The sequence below is a fragment of the Sinocyclocheilus rhinocerous genome, unplaced genomic scaffold, assembly GCF_001515625.1.
Source record: "Sinocyclocheilus rhinocerous isolate Xijiao unplaced genomic scaffold, SAMN03320098_v1.1 scaffold480, whole genome shotgun sequence".
NCBI classification, from domain to species: Eukaryota; Metazoa; Chordata; class Actinopteri; order Cypriniformes; family Cyprinidae; genus Sinocyclocheilus; species Sinocyclocheilus rhinocerous.
Window position 1 is genome coordinate 1,435,515 of NW_015655401.1, and position 19,426 is coordinate 1,454,940.

At 36.8% G+C, this 19,426-nt stretch overlaps 2 protein-coding genes across 2 annotated transcripts in view; both read left to right on the plus strand.

The window, feature by feature from the left end:
- The window catches only part of LOC107718161 (kinesin-like protein KIF1A), a 35,903-nt gene extending 33,581 nt beyond the window's left edge, over positions 1–2,322 (plus strand). The window contains exon 46 of the mRNA XM_016525140.1: positions 1,756–2,322. Within this exon, the coding sequence (XP_016380626.1) occupies positions 1,756–1,798 (43 nt within the window). The 3' untranslated portion in view covers positions 1,799–2,322. The remainder of the gene's footprint in view (positions 1–1,755) is intronic.
- Positions 2,323–6,579: 4,257 nt separating this feature from the next.
- On the plus strand, positions 6,580–18,662 carry LOC107718163 (espin-like protein). The gene is made up of 11 exons (XM_016525141.1): positions 6,580–6,873; positions 7,167–7,357; positions 9,841–10,027; positions 10,125–10,307; positions 10,440–10,571; positions 15,526–15,645; positions 15,734–15,869; positions 16,032–16,153; positions 16,546–16,719; positions 16,811–17,209; positions 17,280–18,662. Exons 1-11 carry the CDS (start codon positions 6,580–6,582, stop codon positions 18,660–18,662), a joined length of 3,321 nt encoding a protein of 1,106 aa, XP_016380627.1.
- Positions 18,663–19,426: the final 764 nt, after the last annotated feature.

The following is a 19,426-nucleotide window of genomic DNA, read 5'->3' on the forward strand; positions in this document are numbered from 1 at the left end:
TAAAATTTAAATAAATAACAAATACAAATAATACAAATCAAATGACAGTAGTTTATCAGTAATCCTAAAAAATAACACTGCCAAACACACATGCTAAAAAACAACAACTTACTTACACATAGTAAGAAATGGTTATAAAAACTGAAACAGAAGCGAAACAAGTAATAGGAAAGAGGAGAAATAAAAAGCGATACTTATCCTTTGCCGGTGTCCCTGCCCAGTAGAGTCGATGGTCTTTACACTCTTTGGTGGTCTTTTGATGGTCTTTACGCTGCCGCGGTAAACTAAGCTTTTTTATACCTGTCTAACAAAATACTAAATTAATTCAGCTGGACACACTTTCCTTATTTTCTCCACAACAAATGGCCAAGCAAGCGCAGACACTGACAAGATACACGATACAGAACGAGACCAAACGCGATATCAGCACGTCTCCACACAGTAAACAAAACAAGCGTTTCCTAGCAACGACAACTGCACTAAACACTAATGAGACAAGTAAATACACTTACGAGCTGCTTTTAACTTCCGCTGATAAAGACTGCTTCTCTCAAAGACTATTTCTTTACACTGTTTTCTGCTGGCGCTTGAACACACTTTCCTTATTTTCTCCACAACAAATGGCCAAGCAAGCGCAGACACTGACAAGATACACGATACAGAACGAGACCAAACGCGATATCAGCTCGTCTCCACACAGTAAACAAAACTACAGTTTTTACATAATAATAATATTATCATTCAATAGTGGACTCTTTTTAATTTTAAGAAATACTTTAGGTCTGTGCTTCTCAACTGGTTTTGCTTTAGGATCCAGATTTTACATTGGACATTAATTAGAAACAGGGAGAGACAAAAGAAATAGTGAAAGCTTAGATTTGATATGATTTTTTATTTTATTTTATCTGTTAAGCCAGTAATTCACCACACAAAAACTGTGGTTGCAACAAACTAGCCACTTTTTATTTTAATTTAATTTTGTTATATTTTATCACATTGCATGCTACCTGTCTGTGTCGAACACTAGTTTTGATATTGTTAGCTAACATAGTTTTCGTTCAAATAATTAAAATGATTTTAAAAATAATTTAATTAAAATAAAGCTGAAATAAAATAAAATATAAATATTAGATAAAAAATAAAAAAGCTCAACAAAAACCATACAGAAGTTTATTTTCTTTTATTTTCATCTGTAATGTCATTTTCACATTACATCTTTACATTTACTCATTTCTTAAGCATTGTATGTTTTATAAACATAATTATTTAAGAGGTCACAATTTTTTTAGTATGCTACAAAAAAATATTTTTTCACCTTGCATATGTGAATTGGAGAGCAATGATGCTAAATTACCTGTTACTGATACACTGAACGCAAATACATCAGCATATTTTAATTTTAACCATTGGATGAGGGAGATTTTATTTCGGTTATGTCACATATTTCAAATTAACTCAAATTAAAACTAAAATTGAAATGAAAATATAAAAATAAAAGCTGATTCAAAATATGAAGAAATACTATAATAGTGTATAAATAATACTCAGATAACACTGTTGTGTTGCCATCTGCCTAATTCTACCAATAATTTGATCCAAAATGTCATGAAGTTAGATTGGACCAAAGGTCTTCGATGTCAAAACAGACTTTGAACCATTTTTTGGGCTGCAGCTCAGCGGTTAAGAACCATTGCCGTAACTGGTCATGATCAATGATATCGCTGAATTTCTCCTAATCTCTCTCTCTACCCACAGGTCTAAGCTTTCCAGACGAAAATCAGGACAGATGAGGATGTGAAAGTGTTTTTCTCTGGCTGAAACCATAAGCAGATAGCTAACAGGCCGTTATGATGTAATTAGGTCATGTGATCATAAGTGCCCTATCCCCATGTCATCACAGCTGCCTCTTGCCTGCCCTTCCCAGCATTCCCCTCTCAGTCTGTCCATGCCAACCATAGACTGTGGGCCTGGCTTCACAGAGTGTGTGTGTGTTTATGTGTGTGTGTCAGGCCATATTTAGTGTAAATTTACAACATGGAAATATATTTAGAACTTCCCTCTAACATAGCTAAAAGCTAGAATGGCAAAACAGCATCTTAAACACGGCCCTTCTCTTAGTTCATTTGTAAATGTGACTCGACGCTCTGTTTGTGTATGTGCTTCTGCAGAGTAGATGTCAAGTGCTTTTACCTGGGCTTCAGTAGCTGCCTCTTGGTTTTGTTCATTCTACCATGATCATTGTGATTTTTGACCGGATGCATAGCTTATTTGGAGGTCACCTTTTATGCAGTGGATGACAGAAGGTTGCTATTGATTTTAGACAAAAAAAGAGGTAAATGTCCATTATTTCAACAAAAATCAGCATCGGAAAAGTACAAAATGTCTACCATACAGGTTTATTTTGTGTTTTTATTTTCATCTGTAATGTCATTTTTACTGTGTTTACTTATTTATTAAGCATTGTATGTTTTATAAACATAATTTATTAAGAGGTCACTATTCGTAATGCGCTACAAAAAATCATTTTTCACCTTGCACTTTTGATAATGAGCTTTATTTACCAGGTGCATTTAGGTTCATTTGCACAAGGGCGCTGCTGCTAAGAGAATCAGCTTCTTTAATCGTTCTTCATTTACAACTTTTCATTTTTTGCACAAAAAATTGGAGCGCCGTGACGCTAAATAACCTGTTACTGAATGCAAATACATCAGAGCACATTAAATGAGGGAGATTTTATTTCGGTTACATTAAATTTTTCAAATAATATTATGCAGGAAGTTTAAGTTTAAAAATGCTGTATCTTAATTGCATAGTTCCTCATTTGTAACTGCTATGTTCAGCTCAACCCAGCCTTAAATGTTATAATATACTGAATATCTGCATTCAAACCTCTTACATGGTGTTTCCTAGCGAAGCAGCAATAAGATCAAGTCTTGTAAGAGAAGATCCAGTTTTAGTGTTCCAAGACTTAACATAAAGTCTATAAACTCTGATGGCTTTTACCAAATGTTTTGTGATCACCAATATAGTACAGATTTTTTTTTATTAGCTCAGGTCATCATTTTTTGTGAGATGAATCAGTTATAATAAGCATATACACTTTGTTTTTGCTCCACCCTTTGCCTTGAAACTATGAAGACAGACATGGAAATATATTTAGAACTTCCCTCTAACATAGCTAAAAGCTAGAATGGCAAAACAGCATCTTAAACACGGCCCTTCTCTTAGTTCATTTGTAAATGTGACTCGACGCTCTGTTTGTGTATGTGCTTCTGCAGAGTAGATGTCAAGTGCTTTTACCTGGGCTTCAGTAGCTGCCTCTTGGTTTTGTTCATTCTACCATGATCATTGTGATTTTTGACCGGATGCATAGCTTATTTGGAGGTCACCTTTTATGCAGTGGATGACAGAAGGTTGCTATTGATTTTAGACAAAAAAAGAGGTAAATGTCCATTATTTCAACAAAAATCAGCATCGGAAAAGTACAAAATGTCTACCATACAGGTTTATTTTGTGTTTTTATTTTCATCTGTAATGTCATTTTTACTGTGTTTACTTATTTATTAAGCATTGTATGTTTTATAAACATAATTTATTAAGAGGTCACTATTCGTAATGCGCTACAAAAAATCATTTTTCACCTTGCACTTTTGATAATGAGCTTTATTTACCAGGTGCATTTAGGTTCATTTGCACAAGGGCGCTGCTGCTAAGAGAATCAGCTTCTTTAATCGTTCTTCATTTACAACTTTTCATTTTTTGCACAAAAAATTGGAGCGCCGTGACGCTAAATAACCTGTTACTGAATGCAAATACATCAGAGCACATTAAATGAGGGAGATTTTATTTCGGTTACATTAAATTTTTCAAATAATATTATGCAGGAAGTTTAAGTTTAAAAATGCTGTATCTTAATTGCATAGTTCCTCATTTGTAACTGCTATGTTCAGCTCAACCCAGCCTTAAATGTTATAATATACTGAATATCTGCATTCAAACCTCTTACATGGTGTTTCCTAGCGAAGCAGCAATAAGATCAAGTCTTGTAAGAGAAGATCCAGTTTTAGTGTTCCAAGACTTAACATAAAGTCTATAAACTCTGATGGCTTTTACCAAATGTTTTGTGATCACCAATATAGTACAGATTTTTTTTTATTAGCTCAGGTCATCATTTTTTGTGAGATGAATCAGTTATAATAAGCATATACACTTTGTTTTTGCTCCACCCTTTGCCTTGAAACTATGAAGACAGTGTATACGAAGTATAAAAAAATCATGGCAGTTACATCTTAAAGAGGTATTTACCTGAGGCCGTGTATGAATTCAGAAATCTCTCATTTGGCTTGGTTCGAGCTCATGCTATTGGTCAGTCAGCCATTTAGCATGTTGCTCATGTTGCTGTTCTAGATATCCTGAAAGAGGATTGATGTTTTGTGCCATGGGCCAGCCAACCCAAAGAGCACAAACGTAGCAGCAACATCTAGTTGTGAACGTGTCTGAGAGAGTTCAGCAGTTTTGGTCCTTACCTCTCAAAATGGTTTCTTCATAAGCAGCCGTATAAGTATGCCTTGATAGACTCTTACATGGACTACGGATCTGAAATGTAAGTTAGAGAGAGACATTTAGGTTTTGGACAATATGTTGACAGTAATACGTCCCAGTGCCCTGACGTTTTTTTTTTTTATCCATTCCTGTCTTTGATAATGCTATGTATATGATAGCATGCTGTACATATTTATTCAGCTTTTAAATGAAATGTATCAAACGTATCTCATTTACCTCCATACAGTATAAGAGTAGCATTCACATAAAAATAAAAGATTCAGTCATATTATTTTACCAAACTGAAGGATCACAGTTGACCATGAGCATGTGGTGTTCGCATTGACACGGTGCCCTGAAAACAAAGCATTCAAGAAGACTTTGTCAACTTACATATCTATTGCAGATAAACAAGATTTTTAAGGTTTGTAGTTGATAATGTGTCTCTCTTTTACTCTCAATGGATCCTGTGTTACCACGTCTTTCCAAGCATCGTTTCAAATAAACATCTTTCATCCATCCAAATATTCCAAATTTAAAAAAGAAGTTAATATAAACTACGTGTACCTACTGTAATTGCTTCAATATTTCTGTTGATTTGCTCTGTATATAAACCTAAGTGTGGTCTAGCACACGGCTGTAACCACTTTATACCATAATGAATGGGCTGTAGTGTACTCAGTGCTCAAGTTCTTTGAGTGTTGGACCTCTGTGTCTTCTAATGTCTGTGGACACTTAACACTTTGTCAGGTGTGAAATAAATGTGAAATATGCGCAATGTTGCTCGACTCTGGACTTCTTCTTTTTTTTAAATCTAAATCAGACGAAGGTGCCCAAACTTTTTACTATGGCCAAAAACTGATTTATGGCCATGAGCCACAAGTAAAAGCGGCATTATATCCAACCCTATTCTATTAAAACTCTTTTTTTTAATTATTAAAAAAAAATTGAATTAACTTTTCATTGATATTCTATACATTTAAATGCTAAAATACAACAAAAATGTTACAAATAAAAAGATTCACTAGAAATGAAAATATTTCAGTCAATGTTTATAAAAACTGTAAAACTTTTTTTATGGTTTTAGCTGTAGTTAACTATAATAACCCTGCTCCAAATCAAAGGTCATCAGAGGCCAACTTTAGCTCACAGGCCTAGTTTGAGCATCTCTGATCTAAACGAGTTAGTAATTTAAAATACACTATAGATATTGTAATAGAACATCTGTATTCAAACCTCTTACATGGTGTTTTCCTAGCAAGGTGCCAATGAAATGTCTTGTAAGAGAAGATTCAGTTCTGGCATCTCCAGATAAAGCAATTTAAAATATGAATCAGTCTTGCACTATTTACTGACAAAAACTACTACTACCTGTTTCTTTGATCACTTATGGTCTTTCTAACTTTTCAAAGTAGGGAATATAAACTGGGATTTTTACATTTTGACTTTTTGTCTCATAATTATAACTTGGTATCTCATAATTATGATTTATCAAAGCATTACTTTTTTTGTGGTGGAAATAATCTTCCAAAGAAAGAAGATTCTAACAGATCGATTCATCCTAAACTATTCTCTCTATGATATAGTGAAAGTCAAATTTATTCTTTGGATGATTCATGTAAATGAACCCACTAAAAAATAATTCACAAAACCTGGTTTTGGCATCTCTGATCTAAATGATCTAAATATATGATCTAAATAAATTCAAAATATGATCACTCTTGCATCATTTATGAAAAAAAAAAAAAACATTTTATAAAAAAAATTACTTCCAGCTTCCTTGATCACTTGCGGTCTTTCTAACTTTTCAAAGTAATATTTTGTTATAGTATCAGGGAATATAATCAGATGTATGTTTTCACATGAGGGCTCTCGTTACATTTCTGGCTCAGTGCTTATACACCCCCTTCATCTCTCCCATGGACATCTGTCAGCAAGCTCAGGTATCATTTTAGAGAGGGAGCGAGAGCCGAGAGAGAATGTTGGGTTCAGCCCAAGGACCCCTGCCACTTTTGTTCTGACTGGCTGAGGTCTAGCATGGTGCTCCACAGAGCCATTCAGGCAGCTCGAGAGGGGGATGTGGAGGCTCTGAGGGCCTTGCATGTGTCCAGATATCTCAGTCCGACCATCACAGATGCCCAGGGAGCGTCTCCCGTCCACCACGCCGCCCGCTGCGGGCAACTGGACTGCCTGGAGTTTCTGGTGAATGAAGGTTGTTTCCCCTGCCACACCCGTACGAAGAATGGCGCCACGGCCGCCCATGATGCTGCTGCCACCGGGCACGTGCGGGAGCTGCAGTGGCTGCTGAGACAGAGGAAGTGTGGGATTGAGGTGAGTGCCATGATATATAGAGAGAAAAATGACATTTGACAGCTGGATTGATGGTGTTCTTGAGGATAGGCTGCTGTGTCAGTTCCCTTAAATGTCAATTACACAGGTCATTGATGATGGATGTACAATGTGAGTAAAGAAGCACCTCTTTTATTAATATCACTGACAGCATAATAGCGCATCAGTACTGTGTATTGAAAGGTCATTGTGATGTACTACTAACTATGCCCATGATTCAGACGCCTTCAAACTGGGTTTTGGATGCTGTCTTTGTGTCCGTCTCTGGCCTACAGGATCGTGATGGCGAGGGAGCGACGGCCCTGCACCTGGCTGCCCGGTTTGGCCATGCGGAGGCAGTACAGTGGCTGTTGTTTGAGGGAGGAAGCACAGAGGCAGAGACAGATTGTGGAGCTCGACCTGTCCATTACGCTGCAGCCAGCGGAGACCTCACTTCCCTCAAACTGCTCATGTCCTGCTCCCCACGGTGAGGCTCACAGACTGTTACACCATCCCTCATTGGCTAAACACTACATTACAGTACATTTCACATGACCAGTGTACTTTTAACCTCTAGCTTGTCAAGTTAGAAGCTACTCATCATTTCAAGTAGTTGAACTGCTATTTTTTTTTTAAAGTGGCTGGCTGCAAATTATCGACAAAAAGTACATAAATGGCAAGTTCTGTCATGAAACTCTAGATGGCGCAGACTGATGGGTCCTTAACGCAAACTGATGATATTCACAGCATTAAACAACTTGGCACAAGCTGATTGGTTCATACTGCATTCGCAGCCAATGAGCTTGTGGCTTTACATTAAAATGGCTGGTTAGCATTTCGCAGTGTGCTTTCAGAGTTCCTCTGAAACACTCCACCTTCCCCAGCTCCACCTGTATAGATCTGCTACGGGTTATTTTATATGCTTTTATATGCAGCAGCAGTTTGTCTTAAATACTCACAGCACCGTATCGGCATATGTGCTGGCAGTAGCACGCTCCTGTACTTGCTTTACAGCAGCAGCAGCAGCAATAACCAACAGCAACAGCAATTCAGCAGCGTTGCAGATCTATTCCACCAAGACCAAATACATTAACATTGTCATATACATTGCTTAAATCTTCTGAGTTGTCATGATATAACTATGTTTAAGCAATTTAAAGGTATAGTTCACCCTAAAATGAAAATTCTGTCATCATTTACTCACCTTCATTTCATTCTAAACCCATATGACTTTACTTCTTCTGTGGAACACTTTTAAAAAAAAAATTTTTTTTCTCTCTCCATACAATGGAAGCCAATGGTAACTGTTTGGTAACCAACATTCTTAAGAATATCTTCTTTTGTGTTCTGCAGAAAAGTCATACAGGGTTGAAATGACATGAGTAATGACAGAACTTCTATTTGTGAATTATTGAATTATCCCTTTAAGACACAAAAATACTGTAATGAGGGTGTTTGTAATCTCATGAACATCAAACTTGAACAGATAAAAATGCTAAATATTAACTAAAAGAATATAATTTAATTTGTTTATACGAAAAATAGTAAAGCAGCAGCATATAAATAAAAAATAGGTGAATCGTTTTTTTGTTCAGTTCACTTACATGAACCATCTGAATGAACTGTGTCGCTAATGTTAGATGCACCAATGCTGTCACGTTGCCATTTCTTGAGAACTGCTGCTCATCAGGGAGGCTGGGGAAAGCTCATCTGACACGTCAAACTCGCCATCTGGGCTCTGTCCTCTATAATACATGAGGAACCACTTGCCTGCCACATGTCGCCACCTGTGCATTTATTGTACATCTGCACTGCTACCAACTTCTACTTTGTGATGCAATAGAGCTTATACCTCTCACGATACATTAAAATGCAACCAAATAATCCATAAGAAATCGGATTGATGGCTCAATCGGATTGAAGAGCCTTCTTGTAAACACCTCAATCGATCTGACTGAAATTTAGATGGGATTGGAAGGGGTGGTGTAGATGTGAAATAATTTGATTAATTAAGCATATAAATGCTTGATTCTGTCTATTTTCTCAATTGGATTTAAAATACTGACTATTTTCTCAATCGGATTAAAAAATACCTTTTGCACATGTGCAGTGTTCCCATCTTTATATTTACATATGTCTTACATCTTAAGGGCCGGTCACACTACACTCATTTACTTTTTTTTTTTTTTTACGAATTTTGCTGTGTTCCAAAGAGCAAGTTTGGTGAAATCTGACCAGTGAATTCACATCACGTAGAGACATGTGACCAATAAAAGATTAGCATGACCTCTTAGCTGATTTAAAAGAATGTTAACTTTAAATCTGTAAAATTGCAGTAAAGTGCTGTAGATTGTACATATTCTACATTTTGGATGTTATATATTTAAAAAAAAAGATGCCACAGAGTGTGACATATTGATATAAATGTGATATATTACAACTTTTGCAGTGTCAGTAGAAATTTTGCATGCTCCAACGTCTAGTGTGAACACAACTTCACGAATGTGTCTTTACGAACTTCACGAAGTTTATTGTCATCTTACAAACTGGTCAGTAGAGGAGACTCAGTATTTACTAAACATTTGCTAAAATAGCTATTCCGGCATATGTGTAAGGTTTCTTTTTAGTTGTATCATAAAGGCAAAAATGACACTTATATGGTAACTCTGTGACATTATCGTGGTGGCTTTCTTCAGTTCTGAATATGGCAACTAACTGTGCACTATGCACACAGTGAAGTTTTGTTTGGAATACATTTAATGCATATATGTGAATTGGGTTGTAAAGTTTAGGGATCATATAAATAGAACTTTCAGAATCTGAAATCAAAATTAATGCATGTAAACCTACCTGGCACTTCACTGAAAAGAGCTGTAAACATAAAGTGGCTTGTTAATTAATGTAGACTTAAAAGGAGATTATGTTATGCTAGTCTATACATGCAAAGTCTAACATGTATTATTGGTACAGGTGTGTGGACTGCCAGACAGGAACTGGGGCCACTCCACTGTATCTGGCCTGTCAGGAGGGGCATCTGCATGTGGTTGAATACCTGGTGAAGGACTGCGGTGCAAACGTCCATGTGCAGGCCAAAGATGGCATGAGTGTGTTGCATGCAGCTGCCCACATGGGACACTATGCCCTGGTGGTCTGGCTGGTGAGTTACAGCTGCTTCAGTCACTCAGGTTTTATTAAATAAATGTAAGTATTATATAAGAGCTAACTCCAATTCTGTCTCTGATATGATTCTTCAGGCCTCCTTCACAGATCTGGATCTGTCCTGTCAGGATAAGGGTGGAGCCACAGCACTGCATTTCGCCGCTAGCGAGGGCCACCATCGTATTGTGGAGCGTCTTTTACTGATGGGAGCAAAGGTCCTGAAAGACCTCTGGGGTGGGACCCCCCTGCATGATGCAGCGGAGAATGGAGAACTAGAGGTGTCTGTCACTGTTCCTTCAGTTCCAATCACAAATCCTTTCCATGAACGCTCAGAGGATTTTACAGTTTAAGAAGTTCGAAATGCTTTCACAGAGGTTTTGAATGACAGCTCTAATCTCTCGTTCCCTCAGTGCTGCCGAGTACTGCTGAATAATCACATCAGTCCACTGGAGAGAGATTCCGATGGGTTTACTGCAGTGGATCTGGCAGAATACAATGGCTATCATGACTGTGCCAACTTCCTCCATGATGCTGATGCTCATGTAAGATAATTAGTACTTTCTTCAGCACAATTTATTTAACTGCAAGCACATTTTTAACTAAAACAGACGTTTTTATTTTTGGTTATTTAAATGGTTAATTATCTTCATTTTTATAAAATTTCTTCCATATACACAACTAATGTTTAACTTCTTGGGAGTCAGTAAGATTTTAATTGTATTTTTTAAAAGCAATTATAATTTATACAGCAAGGATGCATTTAATTAATCAAAACCCTAACCCTAAAATTATAAAAGACATTTATAATGTTCCAAAAGATTTCAATTCACTTAAATGAATAAATATTTTGAACTTTCTATTCATCAAAGAATCCTGATAAACTGGTGTCTACAAAAATATTAAGCAGCACAACCATTTTCAATGACAATAATAATGATAAAAAATGATAATAAGAAATGGTTTTGCACCAAATCAGCATATTACAATGATTTCAGAAGGATCATTTGACACTGGCGACTGGAATAATAGCTGCCGAAAATTCAGATTTCTCATTACAGGAATAAATATATTTTAAAATATTTTAACATAGAAAAAGGTTAATTAAAATGTAAATAATATTTCACAATATTACTGTTTTACTGTATTTTTGATCAAATAAATGCTGCCTTTGTGAGCGTTAGAGACATTTAAAAAAAAATCTTACCCTCAAACAAACAGTAGTATGTGTATATGTGTATGTGAAATTGACAAAAAAGAAAAGAAAAGAAAAATGTAGTACAGAAAAAAAGTAGAGAGAAATTAAACCCAAGGTAAATTATGGTACCTATTTTAGGGTGGTGGTGGGGTCATACTTGGGTGAAAGTAAAAGGTTTTCCACATTTAATAATAATGCTTAAGTATAGCAATTAAGTGCATTACAGCCATGAATATTACATGCATTAACAGCTGATGGTGTGGATTTTGGTAATACTCCATCCACCTTGTGATAGCAAACTGTTACTGCCACCAACTGGCCAACACTTCTCTAGCATGAATATATTTGAGCTAATGAAATAGTAGCTCATATTGGCTGACTCATGCTACAAAATAGAGGACAAGCTACACATATTAAAGTGCATTTATTAAATCACACACCGCAGTCAACTGAGTCATTCCCGCTGAAGAACCTTTCCATTATTTATCAGATATGGGACAGGATTTTCTTCACAGGAACATCCTATTCAGGAGCCTGAATGGATACCGTTAATCCCTTAATAATGAAGGCATTAATAATGTGATTATAATTTGATCCACATCTGCTGGGAGTAAAAGTGTTGACAAGTATCTGTTTATTCTCGTGGAGAATGTTGTCGTGGGACAATTCAGGGAAAATGTCTAATTTAATGAAATCTAATGATTTAGTTGTATATGCCTGGTCCTTTTTGTGCATTTGTAGAATGAATATTTAGAGTGTAGCAGGACTCAAATGGATCATTTTATGTTTCCCCCTAATATCATCCACCATTTGTGAGATGGACAAAAGGTCAGAAGTCCAGTCTTGAGAATTCAGTGAATAGTGTGTGAAACACCAATACGCTATACATAATTTGCTAAATACTTATATTCAGCTCCGCCTCCACTGTCACTTCATTGCAAAAGGGCATCAGATACATCATTGGTTCATAAATGAAGTGGAAACTATGCAAGCGTCAGCCTTTCTTTTGATAGCATAACTACAATGGCATATCAAAACGTTATGGTTGGACACAAGGTAATTAGCAAGACACTTAGTAATGTTTGGTTGGCGCATGAAGGACCTATCAGCTATCACTTCACGCCCCTCTCAACACGAGCTCCAGAGCTCCAGGGGTGAGGAGGATATGTGATCCTCCGTCTCAGGTGTCAGAGGCCCATAAACGCAGTCAGTGGGTTTGTCAGAGGGCATTTTACTCCTGTGTTTGGAGTCGCTCATGCTCTGTCAATCCATCACAAAGCCAACGAGAGAGAGGAGAGATGTGGTGTTCTCACCAGTTTTGTTTGTTTACGCTGACATGGCATCAGCGGTTTTGGTTTGAGTGTATGGGTCTCCCCCCCAAAGGAAAGTGTGAGCAGCACAGTGGGGTTCTTGACAATAATTATTGTTTACTGGGGAATAATTACATAAGATCAGCTTATTTATTACCACAGAAACGGAATGAAGAAAAAGGTAGACATAATGTAAAATAGACTGACTAATGCTAATATAAAAAAGGAACAATATATTTCCTATATTGAGGAAATTCAAGAGAATTCGATTCAATGTTCATAAATGTTTTAATTGTACATGGGTAAAAAATCATATTGAGTGTAAATAAACTTTTTCCATATTTAACAATACTTAAGTATAGCAATTTAAAATCTAATCTAATTCTAAAAAACAATCTAATAATATAACATAATAGAATAGAATAGAATAGAATAGAATAGAACCTGCATGAAGTGCCTGCAAATGAATAGAACTGGTGTGATCTGATGCTTAAAATTGCTTGATTTATTCCATCATTCCACTATAATATGGAGGAAATTGTCTAAAAATGGAGAGAATTCAATAAAATTTTTTATCAATTTAAAAGTAAAATTTAAATGGTTAGGGGGAAAGCTCATATTTCATGTTTAATAATATAATATAATATAATATAATATAATATAATATAATATGAGCTAATATAATATAATATAATATAATATAATATAATATAATATAATATAATATAATATAATATAATATAATATAATATAATATAATATAATATAATATGAGCCTGCAAAAAATGCCTGTAAATGAATAGAATTGGTGTGATCTAATGCTTAGATAGAGTTGCCTGATCTGTTCCTCCTGCATATCTAATGGTCTGTGTAACTGATGTGTGTTGACCTCTTTGCTCCACGGTCGGTTGAGGTGCATGTGACAGAGAGGTATTAAGTGAAGCGTCTTTAAATTTGCGTAACGGCAAATCAGTTAGGTTTAGATAATAATGTGACACCTCAATAAAGATGAGTACTGTCTGTTCATGCGCGTGTATCGATTCGCCATCAAGCCCTGTTCTTTGATGTTTGTGGAATTGAAGTAATTCTCTAACCACATTACAAGACATTCAGAACAGCAAATAGTGTTCAATAACTGTAGAGTTAGTTCAATAAAAAACTGTGAGAAACACAAAAGTGCTTTAGTGAATTTCAGAAACGTGGTGAAGAACGTGTGGCAGCCTTTAGACTTTTAAACCTGTAAAGAACAACGGTTTACCTAATCCCACCCTTTAATTATTCATACTTTACTATGAAGACCTCCTGTCTGAGCTCACTGTAGTGCGCTGATCCTTAAGCTTTTGGCCACTGGATGGCTGGAGCACTGATGTGATTGTAGCTGCTCTCATTACACTCAGCTGTTAGACTTGTGAAGACTTGACCGGCAAAGGTGTGGACTGTAAATTATTTCAGATTACTTTATAAAAACATAAATGTCATTGTTGTTTTACTTTTTCTGAAAAAAGAAAAAAAAAATCTGTAGCATTGCATGGGTTTGTTTTATGATGTTATATATATATATTAATTAAATATGTATATAAATAATTAGAAAAAATCCTGCCTAGAAAATGATCTTTGAAATACCTTCAAAATAACTATCTCGTATTGCTTCTTTGTTTAAGGATTCAGCTTTAACAGTTTTTCTTGGGTGTTCTCAGTAATATTTGTTTAAACTGTAAAATATCAGATTAAAAATACAACTGCCCTAGAGAAAATATTGTGTATATTAAAAAAAGGTTTTTCCTTTTGGGTGAGAGTAAGAAAAAATGTGAAAACTGAATGTTTTCAGAAAAGACTATATACAAGCATGACTAAGAATATCCTGTCATTATGGTGCAAATAAGTAAGTAATGAGGTAAAGAATGGAAACAGACAGACTGGCACATTCATCATGTTTAGCTCTGAGAACTAAATTTCATTTTGTTAAAATAAATAAATTATATCCTAAATGTCATATATTTTATTATACTGTACATAGCTAACGCATAATCTATAGTGTGTGAATGTGATGCCTCATTTAGTATTTGAAGTAACTTTTTTAAATTATTTTTTTTATTATGTTTAGTCAACCTATTAATGCTGCTTTTGAGTGCTACACTTAACGCATACATGTTTAATCTTTGCATTAGAAAATGTTACTACTAAAGTAAATATTGTCCAACTATTTTCTTATGGTTTTATGATATACAGTGTATATGGATGTACACTATTGTTCAAACGTTTGGGGAGGGTAAGTTTTTTAAATGTTTTTGAAAGAGGTCTCTCATGCTCACCATGACTGCATTTATTTGATTAAAAAAAAAAGAAGAAGAAAAAGGAAGATTGTAAAATATATATATTTTTTATCATTTAAAGTACCTGTTTTCTTTAATATGTTTTCAAATTTAGTTTATTCCTGTGATGGCATAGCTGAATTTTCAAGAACCATTACTCCAGCCTTCAGTGTCACATGATCCTGTTTTTTATACTGCATTTTACTGCATTTTCTTATATTATCAGTGTTGAAAACTGTTGTGCTGCTTAATATTTTTGTTGAAACAGATACTTTTTTTTTACAGGATTCTTAGATTAATAGAAAGTTCAAAAGAGCAGCATTATTTAAAATATAAATCTTTTGTAGCATTATAAATGACCCTTTTGATCAATTTAATGCATACTTGCTGAATAAGTATTAATTTCTTTTTAAAAAAGCAAGAAAGCAAGAACAGAGTTCACAAGTGGCCATAAGAGAAGTCAATCACTGCGGGTATGGGTCATTTGAACCATCCGATCAGATGACTGAACTCTATAGGCAGTTTTCCTTTGTTAACTAAGTGGGAGGTCTGCTATACTAAACAGTTTGAGCTCCTGTTTCACTTTTCTCATGACTTTTCCCCCTCACTGGGGGCTCTTCACAGATCAGGGTGTACATTGTGCTTCAAGTACTTTACTCATTGTGCTTTACTTCAGCAGTCTGCAGATATTGTTCTCATAGAGGAGGAAAGGACCTTGTTTAGCACAGCTGACCCCTACCAGGACATTAAGGACCTGTCCTGTGAACTTGGACATAGTGGCAGGATGGAAAATAGCAAGGTTATGTTTTTTAATTATAAACTGATTTTAAGCAAATGTGACAGGACATGCTTGTTCTTAATCGCTTTGGCTGTTTTGCTGTTCCTAGCAGCCGGTGAATGAAGTCCCTCCCCAGCCTCGTCCCTCTCCACCATACCCGGATAACTCATCCGCATTACTGGCCTCCTCACAGGCTAAGAGAGCCGGAGCTGGAACCATACAGCATATGCAAGTGGCCTCTACAGGTGGGAGTGCATGACTCTGCATGTGTTCGGCTCAGGCGAGAGTATATATGATCTTTTATCTCTAACCAATACAGATTTCTAACTGACAAAAAGGTCAACTTCCATAATACAAAGAAATTGTACGCCTAAAGTTAACTCATTTTCTCTGTCTTTGGTGTATAGTTGTAACTTCATTCAACATGAGGAAACACCTTGAGGAAGAGGAGGCCGTTTTATCCCAAAAGTCAATGAGGTCGCTGAAACAAGCAGGAATCACTGCAGTCTTCACTGGACAAACAATCCATGTATGTGCTATAGCCTCAATATTAAAAATGTCAACAAGAATTCACAATTGACCCTAATTATCTTTCAGGTCTTATTGTGCTCACATCATCAGTGCACGTTATTCCGAAGAAAACAAGTTTCTTCATAATTTGTTATCATAGCGTAATGACTTGCTCTGCCAGAATCCTGTTTCCACCATAATTCCAAGAAAAAAGTCAGAATCGAGAGATGTAACTCAAAATTACAAGAAAAAAAGATGAGGAAACTTGCAATTTTGAGGGGGAAAAATTCATTCAGAGGTGTAAAATAGTTTGTAATGCCATTTATTTGGATTTGAAGTGAATGTGTTTATTTGCAACTGAGATGGTATAGCGATATTAATCTCTATGAGTTTGTATGAATCTGTTTACAGAAAGGACAGAGTGGAATTGTTCCACTTGCAGCATTGGAGGCAAATCTTGCAGACATTGATTCTCTGATCCCAACTCATGATGAGAACGGGAGGCCCATTGCTGAATGGAAGAGGCAGGTTATGGTGCGCAAGCTTCAGGCTCGACTGCAGGACGAAGATGTCCACAGCAGAAAAGTAAACTTCTCAAACCCTTCCAACATAAAAGTCCTTGCATAACGTACAATGTCATACAGCATTACAATAACAATAGTTTCATCTTACACAGGACAACAGCGACCAACACATTGAGGTGGATGGTTGGAGGTATTCCCAAGTCCACAATGTCATTTTGGGCCCCTTTGGAGAACTGCTTACTGAAGATGACCTGCTCTACTTGGAGGGACAGATTGAGACTATCTCCCTTCAGAAACGATGCCAGGCTTATGAACTAGAGCTTGCCCGACTGGCAGAGGAACTCAGGGCCATCCTTCCTGCTCCCATCGTTAATATCACCATCAACACCCAGTGCCAGCAGCTCCCAGACATGGAGGAATCTCTGCCTCTTCCTGTGTGGTACAATCGTATCTCAAATATAGTAAAGAGCATGTCAAACCTCCTGACAAACCTCTCAGAAACAAACTGTGAAGATGGGATCAGTAAGATGCCAAACACGGATCTGGCATCGGTCTTCACATACCAGCCCGAGAGGCACCTTTGGAGAACTGCTTACTGAAGATGACCTGCTCTACTTGGAGGGACAGATTGAGACTATCTCCCTTCAGAAACGATGCCAGGCTTATGAACTAGAGCTTGCCCGACTGGCAGAGGAACTCAGGGCCATCCTTCCTGCTCCCATCGTTAATATCACCATCAACACCCAGTGCCAGCAGCTCCCAGACATGGAGGAATCTCTGCCTCTTCCTGTGTGGTACAATCGTATCTCAAATATAGTAAAGAGCATGTCAAACCTCCTGACAAACCTCTCAGAAACAAACTGTGAAGATGGGATCAGTAAGATGCCAAACACGGATCTGGCATCGGTCTTCACATACCAGCCCGAGAGGCAAAGTTCAATCAGAGGACGAAGACAAAAGGTGGAAATGGAGATCCAGCAATCAGGAGTTTCTGTGAGAAATCTGAGGTCCAACTTTGAGGGTCAGATAGGAAACATCTACCCATTTTCTGGGCTTTTAAACAACACATCAGACACAAGGCAGCAAAAGTTGACTACATCAACAAATCGTAAGGAGCAGCAAATGGGGACAACGCAAAGCACTGACATAAAGCACATTAATGACAGTGCCATAAAATGCCAACAGGCACCAGGCAAAGATGCAATTAAAGTGATGGAGACCACCTGTTTGCGGAAGGAGCGTATTGTTGTCCTCTTTTTGAGCCACTGGAAAAGGTCTGCGTATGCAATATCAATGCGAGCCAAGATGAAACAAGAGCTTGGCACTCTTACAGGAGAAGGAATAACAGCTCCAGTCTCCAAGCCAGGAACCAGATCACTGTATCATCTTTATAGGCAAAGAACCACAATAGACAAGATGATTGGCAACTGGAAACGCATTGCCTCTGTGGTCCCTACACGACAGATCCGGAGCCTCCAAAGGAAGCGTGTGACCTACTCGCCCGAACAGTTCCTTCCTCGTGTGGACGGCGCTCCTGTTGCTTACGACAGCCTGACCCTTGACCTGTTCATGCTCGGCTATTTTCACATTCTTGAGCAGGACCTCCCAGCTGAGGAGCGCAAGATGAGGCACCTGCTATGCTTTGAAGTGTTCGATCACTTAGGGAACTTTCCCTGGGACATGGTCCGAGACTTCCACCAGGCTGTCCTCAGGGAGATTGAGGCTGGGAGACGTGAGTGGAAAGATGGCTTTGAGGACATCAAAACGCAATATTTTGGGAAAAGAGAAAATGGGATATCTAAGGAATCCGTGAAGAATTCTTGTGCTGGGGTTAAAGCTGTGCCGCAGGTTATCATCGAGAATACTGTATCAAATGATGGAGGACATTCCAGCAGAGATGGAAGCAATGATTTCTCAATGTTTAACAATGATGAAATTTGTAAATATATTGATCGTAGTTTCACCTTCTGGAAGGAGAAAGAAGCAGAGTTGTTTGATTTTTGAGATTTTTGAATGCAGTGATGATTTATATTGTATGTGAAGACAATATAATTGAGAATTATTTTGAATGCAACATAATTTTGAGGCTTTTTGAATACAGATAAATTAATGACAAAAAAGATATTTGTTACATAATAACGTGTTAATTAAGTACTTTGTAATGTAGCATCAGGTACCTTATATAAATAAATACCATGATTACACAATGATAAGAATCTGGCCAAAAGACTCTTACAGCCATGTGCATTCCACAAATTTTGATGTTTGCCCTTTCACTTTTATAAATAAACCATTATTTCGTTTGAAAATTGCCATTTCTTGAGATTAATTACTACTGAGTACCTTATGACTTCCTGTTACATTTTTTTTTTTACACAAGAAACAATCTGACATTGAGTTCAGTACATTAATATGGCGGTGGGTGAAATGCATGTGTGACCAGCAGGGATGTTCAGACCACCTTGAGGGACTGATGAAACATGTATAAGATGGAGTGTAACACTCGTTATATAGCAGTAGTGCTACGTAGTCCAAACCGGAAGAACACTGAACATACACCTAAGATAAGATATCTACAGTGTATAGAAGCAACAAATCACTCAATAGGCCTACATTTTATCAGGAAAGAAATGTTGTGTATATTATAACACCTTCAGGGAGCTTGGTTTCTCGTTCAATACACATTACACAAACAAGGAAACCTTAACTTGAGCTAAGGAAATGACTCTTGCTGTGGCATGCTAATGCTAATCTCCTAGCCTGTAAAC